The sequence below is a fragment of the Nuphar pumila genome, chromosome 13 (genome assembly GCF_984573655.1).
Source record: "Nuphar pumila chromosome 13, dmNupPumi1.hap1.1, whole genome shotgun sequence".
Classification (NCBI taxonomy): domain Eukaryota; kingdom Viridiplantae; phylum Streptophyta; class Magnoliopsida; order Nymphaeales; family Nymphaeaceae; genus Nuphar; species Nuphar pumila.
The window spans coordinates 9277286-9288722 of record NC_143261.1 but is presented as its reverse complement, the minus strand read 5'-3'; the positions used below and the strand labels follow the sequence as shown (position 1 = coordinate 9288722).

General features: G+C 43.5%; 1 protein-coding gene across 1 annotated transcript; it reads left to right on the top strand.

The window, feature by feature from the left end:
• Window positions 1–4367: 4367 nt before the first annotated feature.
• On the top strand, window positions 4368–7849 carry LOC149817701 (uncharacterized). The gene is made up of 4 exons (XM_089986052.1): window positions 4368–4518; window positions 4609–4712; window positions 5026–6096; window positions 6271–7849. Exons 1-4 carry the CDS (start codon window positions 4368–4370, stop codon window positions 7138–7140), a joined length of 2196 nt encoding a protein of 731 aa, XP_089842178.1. The 3' UTR covers window positions 7141–7849.
• The last annotated feature ends 3588 nt before the right edge of the window (window positions 7850–11437 follow it).

The window sequence follows — 11437 nt, the reverse complement described above, 5'->3', positions numbered from 1 at the left end:
AGGAGGCCAGATCTTTGCCTATGGGGTGGTTATTAACAACCTGTCCATTAAAGTATGTACTGCTTTGTCCTCTCTCTTGACAGACTACAAGAAGTGAATGAGTGTGTTAAGAGCAAATTAATTGACGACTCATTCTATATGCTTTGGTCTTTTGACCAAATGAGCATCTTACCTGTGAAGGCGATCACATTTTTATGTGTTTACAGCATTGTACATTTAGCACTATTTGAGGTCGCACGATCGTCTCATCCGATCATCGCAGTACTAGCGTATAGTGCATGACTACAAGTACTCTAGGATGAAATGGGTATAGTTCCTCAATAGGAGCCTCAACAAAAATGTTTCACAAAGATGTAATGTTTCTCAAACTTTATTTTTGACATTATTTATCTTTTGAAACAGCCAACAGCTTGTGCCAACATTTGGCATGCAATTTTCTAGAATCTCATCTGCTATCATGGTATTTACATGCCTCGCATGACCCGATACTGGCCTCAATGAATGGGATACGGGTTTCTCAACAGAACCCCCGCTAAGAAGTTCGCTCAAGCCTCAATTCGGGGTTACCCGAAATATGTCAAATAGATGAACAGAACCAGCCAATCATATTCTTTCAAATACTTCAATTTGGGCAGTCTTTGATACTTTTGCGCATCTCCCTAAATTTTCAAGTCTACTTTGTAAGATTGTTCACTCAAAAAGCCAGGATCCCTGCTAAGGATCCCTCTCTTTAGACGAGGATATATCGTTAAGCTCCTTATTCAACTCTTGTTGTAAGAAGAAGAGTGGTAATTGCCTCTTGCATCCTCCACGAGTATGCCTTTTATAAAACATGCAATGAGCAAAAACTTGAGCGTCATCTGCAATGACAAGGCAATAACGAAACATTTGCAAAAGCAGAATCCTGAGCACAAAGCGCGGTGGCAAAGTAAAGACATGATAGAAAGTAAAGGACAAGAATCATGAAACCGCGTTTTTTAGTTAAATGTGTACTCGTATAATATATATATATATATATATATATATATATATATATATATATATATATATATATATATATATATATATATATACGTATATATTTATTTAATTATCCTTTTTAGTTAATTGAACTCAATTCAATTATCCAAGTCCTCTGTTCAATCTTCCCCTACCTTGGAGAGTTGCGAGCTTGTTGGCTTATGCTGGTATAAGCGATTAACGGGTCGGGTCACGGGATGTGAGTGTGATCCGTCGTACGAGCTGCAAAAGCAAGATGTCAACATGCTATCTCAATAAAAAAGGTAGAGACGACAGGGGTGTTATCGTTGTTCTGACATGAAAGAAGCAGAGGCAGAGGCATCGTGCCCCTGCAAACCTGCTGAACGTGAAAGAAGCAAGGGCAGGGGTCGTGAGCCCTTGTTGACCTGCTGTCAGCAAACGACGGGGAGGCAGGGGGTTGTACCTCTGCCTGTCGACGGTTCAGGCAGAGGCAAGGGTTGCGCCCCTGTCTTCCGAAAAATCAAACAGAGGTAGGAATTGCGCCCTTGCCTTCTGAAAATGAGAGTATGCATGGGTTGTGCCCCTACCTGACATGGTGGAAAAGAGGCAAGGGTAAAGCCTCTACCTAACAAAAACAAGGGAGGCAGGGGGCTTCACCCCTGCCTGTCGAAGGAGCAAGGAGGCAGGTGTGGGGCCCCTGCCCGTCGATCAAAAAAGGGGGAGGCAGGGGGCTTCACCCCTGCCTGCCAAAATTAGTGGAGGCAGGGGCGACGCCCCTGCCTACTAGAAGGAGAAGGCGTAGGGAGGGGGCTCAGCCCCTCCCCCACCAAACTGGGGGTGCAGGGAGGGGCTCGACCCCTCCCTTGCAAAACGAGTGCACAGGGAGGGGCTTGGCCTCATCCCTGCCAAAGGGTACGCAGGGGAGGGGCTCAACTCCTCCCATGCATACAGGGGGTACAGGGAGGGGGCTCTGCCCCTTCCCTGTCACTGGAAGGTGCATGGAGGGTCGCAGCCCCTTCCCTGAACAACGAGGGTGCAGGGAGGGGGCTCAACCCCTCCCTTGTTGGAAAAATGGAGCAGGGAGGGGCTTCAGCCCCTCCCCTACCGTAAAAGGGTGCAAGGAAGAGGCTGGGCCCCTCTCCTGCTAAAGATAATGAGGGAGGGGGTTTGACCCCTCCCTTGGCCGCAGGGAGCACAAGGAGGGCTCGGTGCTTCCCTTGCCAAAAGGAGATGCAGGGAGGGGGCTCAACCTCTCCCCCACCAAATACGGCACGCAGGGAGGGGCTCGACCCCTCCTCTGCAAACAGAGGCACCGGGAGGGGGTTGGGCCCCTCCCTCGCAAAACACATCGCAGGGAGGGAGCTTTGCCCCTCCCCTACGATTTAAGGCAGCAAGGAGGGGGTTTTGCCCCTCCCTTGCGATTGAGGGAGGCAGGGAGGTGGCTCAGCCTCTCCCTGCGCAAATGGAGAAGTGAGGGAGAGAGAGACAAAAGGAAAAGGAGAAGAAGGAAAGAAAAAGGGTGTGTACTTGGAGGTCGTCGGAGGGAAGGTCACAAGCGTGCGTGTTTCGCCAGAGGCCGCTGCTCGGCAAAAGCAAGGAGAGTGGGAGAGGCGGTCGGGGGAGAGAGAGAACGGGAGAGCAAAGGGGAAGGAGGTTTCGAGAAACCTCCCCCCGTTGCCTCGCTGTCTTTAATAGGCAGAGAGAGGCGGTGGCCCCGGGTCAGGTCCGGATCCGACCCGAATCATTTTTTTCTGAGGGTTTTACAATATTAATAAAAAGTTATTTAAAAATAAAAAAACATTGTTTTTTCACTATAAATAACAGTTTAAAAAGTAAATATCGCATTTAAATCATGATATTTATGTTTTTCATAAATCTCATGATATTTTGAAAATCTTGCAAGAAATTACCGTTTTAAACTTTTGGGTAATTTCTGACGATATTATCATGAGATTGTCATAAATCCTGCGATATTTGTCACTATGGATGCATGTCACTCTTAGACTCACCATCTTTATAATACTAATTGTGACAATAAACTATATAATAATGATGATTAATCAATATCATCGAACGAGTTGGTTAGAATTTGTGGAACAGAACTCAACTCACGATGCATCCCCAACAACCTAAAGTCATAAAGGGAGCACACTTGCCCAAGTTCACCTGGCTCTGAAACCAACCGAGTCGAGTCAATGTAATGGCTTGTTCAAACAACTCGCCCTAGTCATCGAGTTGGGTCATCCTAATTTTTACTTTTCTTTATAAAGGCAAGCTGGGGTTAGGCAGACCCCTACTAGTCATACAACTATACCATTGGGATTCGAACCTGCAACCTCCCAACACAAGGTGGCGTGCACTAGCTGCTCCTAACAGACAAGCAGAGACCCCGTTGGTGAATTTTTACTCTTTTAAACTAATGAATTAAAATCCCAGTTATATACTAACTCGATGGATAGACCAAATTGAATGCGGACCACAAGGGCTATGCCTTCTTAGCTAGCGTGATGTGAAATGTTATTTGACATCGACCACGATTCGAAATCCACGAGTGGCACTTCTTGCCTCAAGGTCGAAGCTTGGTGCACTCTTTGTTAGGAGGCAGGACTGTAAAGGTTTTACCAGTCAAAAGCCTACCAATGTGGGGTTGTTGATCGGGGAGTTCTCCCTTTCCCTAACCAACAAAAGAAAGACTAATCTGAGTAACAACCAATGCCTGTATTAAGTCAAATGGCTTAAATATTTCTAAGGTCTTCTGCATTTGATTAGATAAGGTTTCAATTGTAAGCAACCAAGAGAAAGAAAAGCTTGGCTCCTTACGAGTAACAAGGTCATACTAATCAACGGGGCTCCAATTGTCTGACAAGAGCAGTTAGTGCACGTCACCTTGTGTTGGGACAGGTTCGAATGCCAATAGTATAATTGTATAACTGGTAGGGGTGCCAGATTAACACTTCTAAGTTACCTGTATGGTATATATATATATATATATATATATATATATATATATATATATAACTGATCTGGTAAAAATGAGTGTTATTAATTGATGACCCGGATCTAATACACGAGGCAAGTGAGATCAGCCCACCGACTCCCAGGTGGGTGTGGGGCAGCCCCTGATTAGATGTTCAGATAAGTGCATTGAGAAAGGGGCTCCACCCTGCTCCAAGTACCGATGTTCCCTAGTTTGCCCCCTCAAATACTCATATTTATCCAAGGACCATGAATTGCTTCACCCCCACCCTCACTTCACCTCACCTCATATGCTATAAAAGCCTTTATTAATTACCTTCGCTTTCTTTTCAAATCACCTCTCTCGATGCCTACAAATTGAAGAAAAACCAAAAAATTTGGCCTTCCCTCCTCCTGTAGTAGAGAGAGGGATGGGGTGGAGCAGATCTATAAGGAAGGAGAGTGGAGGTAACCGAATCATGGGGTGCATGAGTGGTATGCTTCAACTCTTTGATTTCCGTCAAGAAGCCATCAACACCACAGATAGCTCGCAGGCCGCAGCTTGCCCGCCACCACAGGATGGTTCCTTCACGGGTAGGCATTCCATTAAAGCCTTTTGTTGGTAGTCCTTTTCAAGATCTAGAGTGGTGTGATAATGAATGGGAAATGCAGGTATCGAAGCACCAAGGAACAGCCTCGAAGCCCCGCCCACTGCCAAACCTGGCTCACTTGAGCAGCCCCAACATCACCAAGATGTTGAAGATGAAGATATTCCGGTAAGTGAACCTCATTCTCACCTATATTGCAACTGCCTTTCTGCAATTGCAATTTCTGGTTGCTTTCTTTTTTTTCCAGTTGTTATTATGGTATATATAGTTATGAATTTTCAAATTTTCAAATGGTTATCAGAAACAGTGACTTTTTGCTTGTTTTCTATCATTCTTGCTATCATTATATCATTATATCATTATATCATTATCATATTGTCTTGCCTTATCTACATGAGGTTGGTTTTGCGAGTCCTTTCGTTCCTTTAAAGTAATACTCTTTCTCTTGAAATATTTCTTATGGACATGTGTTTGGTTGTAGATGGGTTTCGAGATTTTTACAAGATCAGAGGCTCAGAAAGATTCAATTAGTCCGAATACGAAAGGCAAGAGCCCAAGTGTCGTTGCACGTTTAATGGGGATTGAGATTTTGCCCGATGATGCTAAAAAAGGAGAAGAAAAAGATGGTTTTGATGTGAACTTTATCAATGCCTCTAGTAAGAACCATGGAAGCAGCAACAACAGCAAGAAGGTCTTTAATCCTAGAGAAAAAAAGCTCAGAGAGATGAATCACGAGCTCCGGATCCTTGAGAAGAGATGCGTGAACATAATTCGGCACAACCCCGTATCGGCATTCTCACGATCCTTGCCGGAGAGCCCACGGATCTCGTCGGAAAGGCGATCGGACGTCGAGCATAGGCTGTCCCTCCAGATCCATAAGGAAAATGTGCCCCCCTTCATGAGCATCAATTATATGGATGGAGGCCCAATAGCATCTTCCCCAACATCATCAACTTCCTCATACTCTTTGAGAAATCTTGATACCAAGAGAATGAATTACAGCCCGAATGCAGGCAAAACAAGTAGTCCTAGATTGGTGTTATCTTCGAATTCGCCTCGTCTTGGTAAGCCAAGAGAAGAGAAAGGAGAGCAGAGGCATCCAAGCCCACCATGTTCACCTAGGCTCAGGTATAGAGCCGAGGACTGCACCACCAAGACCGTGCCAAGGCCTGAAAACCAGACCACCTCGAGCTCACCAAAGAACTCACACAAGGCTAGGCTCTGCACCCCACCACCACAGGCCATTGAGTCAAGATCAAGATCCACCAAGGGGCCTAGGCTGAGTCCTGTCAATACGGGCAAGCCCAAGTTTGAGGTGGTGGTGTTGAAGGGTAGTGGTGATGTGATGTCAAGAGGACCAAAGAAGGACAGGAGCCCGCCGAGGATAAGGGAGAGCTACGTTAGGGTCCTAGACGTTAAGTCTGGTTTCCAAAAGAAAGGGCAGAAGCCAATCTGTGATACCCTTCTCAAGGCCCATTCCGTTATCCCTACAACCAAGGCTTCCTCTCGGATGCTCCGTACCCTTGGCTCTGGCCTCGCTCCTCCGGTATATGTGAGCTCTCTCTCTCTCTCTCTCTCTCTCTCTCTCTCTCTCTCTCTCTCTCTCTCTCTTATCCTATGACTTGGGATTCTTAGACTTTTTGTTTTCTTTTCATCTTTTCTGTTATCATTCTCATTTTTAGCATAAATGTAGAGATTCATATAATTCGTTGTTTCTTTTCACCAGCAATCTCGGGCGACGACTGCAGCAGCATCCGATGATATTCCACAAGATGGTTCTTCTTCTGATAGTACTCACTGTAGCAACCAACTTTCATCCTTTTTGGATAAATCCACCAATGTCAATCATCAACTTGCTCCTACAGTACTGCCCAAAAAACCATGGCCCAACTCCCTCTCTTCCTTGCCCACTCCCATCCATGACATACCATCATCATCATCATTATTGTCATTCAACAAAGAGAAAAGAAAAGAAAAGGATAACCTCTTTGTGCATGGATACATCAAGACCATACTCGAGCTAATGGGAGTTGGGAGCAACACGAAGGTCTCCTTCATACATTGGTACTCTCCTTCTCATCCATTGGACCCCACCCTCTTCACCAAACTAGATGCTTTCTACCATCATCATCATCATTATCGTGACCATGATGGTGGTCTTCATGTGAGCATCGTCAACACTAGGAGCAATAGAAAGCTGGTGTTTCAATTAGTGGATGAGTTGCTACGTGAGAGGCTGAGGCCCCACCTCAGCATGAGACCATCGATGATGATGATGATGGCGCAAGGATCATGCATGATGACCCTGACGGGGAAGCAGCTGCTGGATGATGTATGGATGGATGTGTGCGGCTTCCCGTCGGCGGACTGCAAGGTCGTTCAGGACATCGACGCGCTCGTCACCGGCGACGTGAACTCCGGCCACTACTCGTCCCCCGTCAACGACACCGATCCCGAGTCGGTATCCGAGACGATTCTGTTCTGTATCGGTCAGGACATCGCAGATTCTCTCGTCGTCGAGGCCGTGGTCGACTTTCTCTCTCTAGAGTCGGGGAAAAGTCTTTCTCTCTGGAATCTGGGAACTTTCTCGGTCTAGGCTTGAGGCCCCAATTTTCTCTTAGAACGGAGAACTTTCTCTCTCTATACTACCTCTCTCTCTTCCAACAGGGGCCCACTGATCTCCTTTTCTAATTCGTAACCTACGTGTATGCATCCGGCCGGCGGTCTGACCTTTTCTCTCTCTAGACTCACTATGAGAATAAGGGGCTCCTCCCCTCTAGATTTCCTACGTCCCTGAGACCTTCTCTCTCTAGACTTGCTCTCTTTTAGGATCTGAGACATTTCTTTCTCTCTCTAGAATGTGGAGCTTGATGCAAACTCTCTCTCTCTCTCTCTATATATATATATATATATATATATATATAGAATGTTTGACGCTTTCTCTCTCTAAAATGGGGACCCATTCCCTCTCCTTTCTAGAGTGGCGCCTTTTCCCTTTCCAAAAATGGGGGGCAATTTTCTCTCTTTCAGAGGAGTTCTGTGAGGTGTTAAAAGTGGGGGCCGCGTGCAGGAGATTCTTCGCCGAATGACGTCACGTGCGAGAGTCGTATACAAAACGTCTCAATGTCGGGAGACAGTTACATGTGGAGTTCACGTGAGAAGATGCTGCGAGCATCGCCGGATACGTGTCCAGAAAAGTCCAGATCAACGGCAACGTGGAAGCCGCCTGTGAAGGAAAACGCGACTTGGTGTGCCCGCACCTCACGGGAAGTGTCTCCGCCGCTCTTGATCCCTGAAAAAAAAAACGACACTTTTTTATCCCCAAGAAACACAAAATGACCAAAGTGTCCCGCAGTTGAGATGTTGGGGATACGAAGGCCAATGGAGCAAATTGATGAGGACAAAACCTAGACTCGTTCTTTTTTTTTACCTTTCTTTCTTTTTTTTAAGGTTTTTGCGTTTGTACTATCTTTTGTCATAGAAAGGGAAAATAAGAACGTGGGGCACACGTCAAGGGGCATAGTTGTAAATATTCTACTATTTTTATAAAATATATGAGATCTCTCTTTTTGCTTTTTTTATATATGTTACACTCTTTTTGTCATGATCGAGTTGGTCTTTTCTCTTTTCCCTCTACTTGTTTGTTAGTGATAGCTTGGAGGTTTCAATTTTGTTGTTGTTTGGTAAGTAGTGAATGAATTGAAAACGAGTTGCAAGGTGTTACTTAGAGATTTTAGCCGACGAGAAAAATTAATGTGTATTAAATTCCCATGAATTTTAAAAAAAATAATGTGTATTTCTAAAGAAAATGAATTTTAAAAAATTGCCTTCTTAGTTCTTAGTTCGTCCTTTGTGCGTGCACCGGCCTCATCTAAAGGCTTTGTTTGGGAGCTTTTCATTGGGATGGAATTCCCGTTCCTATGTGTTTGCCAAACATTTGTGGTTTTGGCCAATGTGCGATTTGCCAAAATGTGATCTTGAGAATAAAATTGCTAGAAAAAAAAAGTTGGTGTTGGGTTGCAGATTCAACGCTGTGTTTTAGCGATGCCCTTGCGGTTGCCAAACGTAAGAGGGTGTTTGGAAAACCGCAACGTACTTCTAATTTAAGGCTCTTAAACAAAGTCTTAATGCTTACTGACTAGGGCTGGGAAACAAGCTGAGTCCGCTTGTAAAGAGCTCATTTGAACCCGTAAAATAGACTCGGCAAGCTGAATATAATATATAGTTGGCTCCTATATGCTCATTAGGTAGTAAGAAATATATTTTATAACTTTTTTTTTAATCCTCTTTCTTCCAGCTTTAAGACAATATTTCCCCTATAAACAAGCATGTTCAAACTCTGCTTGTTTGACTCAGTCTGATTATGAGCTCAAACTTGGCTTGGCTCACTATGAATGAGCTAAGCATGAACACTTCAAGCTAGTCTCATTCAGCTCGTTTACCAGCCCTATACTGATATAAGAAGTTCCTCGCCATGGAATTCAGGTTTATCATAGTCTATTTTAGGTCATTTAACATTATACCGTAGACAGATTGGATCAGCATCAATAATGCCCTTTTCCGTTCAATTGACATCGAGATTTTTCGCGTCACTGCACCAACGGTCATTTTCACAAACTCAATGTCACTGTATAAACTCAGGATCCATGTAAGGATGATTGTGTGGCCTCTCTCTCTCTCTCTCAATTTTTCACTAAGTTTTTTTGTTCCTTTCTAACTGTGCAGATGTGTTCTACACAGTCCAATTCGTAGAGAACAGATTTTTAATCATCCAATTCGGACATATAAGTAGTTTTTTTAAGGGTTGAAAAATCAATGATGCATATTTTTTAAATTTAAAACAATGTATAATCATATTTTTCATCAAAAGGCATAAACGAAGGGCCCAGTTCTTAGCAAATGAAGCATGCCCAATACATCCATACAGTTGAATTGCCGAAAAACAGTGTCAAACACCAATTAAGTCAGAATTCTCTCTCTCTCTCTCTCTCTCTCTCTCTCTCTCTCTATATATATATATATATATATATATATATATATATAATTCTAGCAGTGGGAATCCTATTCAAAAATCCAATCTCGGAAAATTTGACGGCATACCAAGTTAGTAGGCCCCACTCAATTCATGTGAACAATGACCCCTGTAGGGCTTGGTCCCTTCCAAAGATTTGATTGGTAATCCCCAACGTTTTACTTTACGGGAACATGCATGTGTGTGTGTACGTGTGTAGCCCATACCCTGTTATACTCCAGAATGCAGGCCATCATTCCATCTAATCAACTGACCTACGTTAAACAGAGGGAAAGAAGCTGATATGTGGTTTTATCTTCTGCTGGTTTTCAGGTGCCCTCTGTTTGTTTCCTGGCTTTGCCATAACTGTGAACCTCCAGTATCAGGCCCCACAGTTTCTTGGTCAAATGGAAATTTGAAAGATTGCCACCCAAAATTTCGGGTGTTATTTTTCAAATTTTATATAAAATTCAATATGGGTGTGGTCACACAGTTAATTTTATGAATTTACATCGGCTCTATGTTAGGGGTAGGCCTGCCAATTGATTGGGATACTAAAACCCAGTTGGATTTGGCTAGTTTTCTGCACCATGATAAGAACATCCCTTCTATAGGGCAGCTAGATGTGGCAGGAAGCCATATTTATGAAAATCTACTCTTCTCATATTTAATATTTTACCATGATTGATGTCATCGAGTTGGAAGACAAAGGTGTATGGTCATTCAAACATTTGAATTTTAATCAAATAGAGGACGTAGACCCCTCTCTTCTCAGTGATATGGGTCCCCATGTGCCCCCCTAAGCCAAAGACCATAAGGAGGTCCCCACTGCAGTCTGCCACTGGAGCCTTACATGTGGAGAAAGAAACTGGTGGCTCAGCTAAGGATCATTTAGCTGGCCTTCTTGGGACAAAAGGTGTCATATTGACCGTGCCCTTGCTTTGGTATCCGCAGTGTAAAACTCTATAACTGCTTCCCCCTTGCTCATGTTGACCATGGCTCTGCTTGTTATGGGTGCATTATGCAGTAATAGATATATTCTAGATCTACTTTGGATCACAGTGTATTGAAAAGCAAATGGTTGAAGTGTTTCGCTTGTTTCAAGTCCTATTGCTTCTAGCTTTAAGACAATGTATTCGTAGCAATGTATCCTGTTGAAATCAATGTTATTAGTATCGGCCAATACGCATTGTATTAGCAGAAAATCGATACACAGCAAGCCTGAATCGGCTATTTTTTAATCAATATAAAAAAAATACCAAAAGAATTTAATGTTTTTTAAAAACTATTTTAATAGTTTTAACATGTGTCATGTTATGATTGATACTGAATGTTTTTTTATTATTTTTGGGCTGATACAGAATGATTTACTTGAGTATCTGTATCCAAACGATACAGCTGAATCGATGGCCAAACGATTCATGGACGATACCGAATACTGACAACATTGTTTGAAAGCATGATGATGATGATGATGAACAGCTTGGACACACTAATTTTAGACACCCGCAATTGATCATTTTTGGCAGCAACCATATTGCTTTAATTACAAGAATATGGTAGGACTGCTGTCCTTTGAGGCCTGAGGGACCTCCATCACATGTGCTTACCAAAAAACACAATCTGGCAAACTCCACCTCCTTTTTGTCATTTCTCCCTTGCACTGCCTCAGGCTCATATGTGCAAAGTTACCTAACACAAGCACTTGCCAGTCCTGCTTGGTTGATATATGTCACCATGTCTCAAACCTAGCAAAATTATGTGTCTTTCAAATTTAGAGCTCCCACGGTAAAAGGACATGTAACTCAAGGAATTACTGGCTGCATGTAGGGAACCATGCCTTTTAAAATGCTACTTCCTCATCTCCTAACAAGCACCTAAC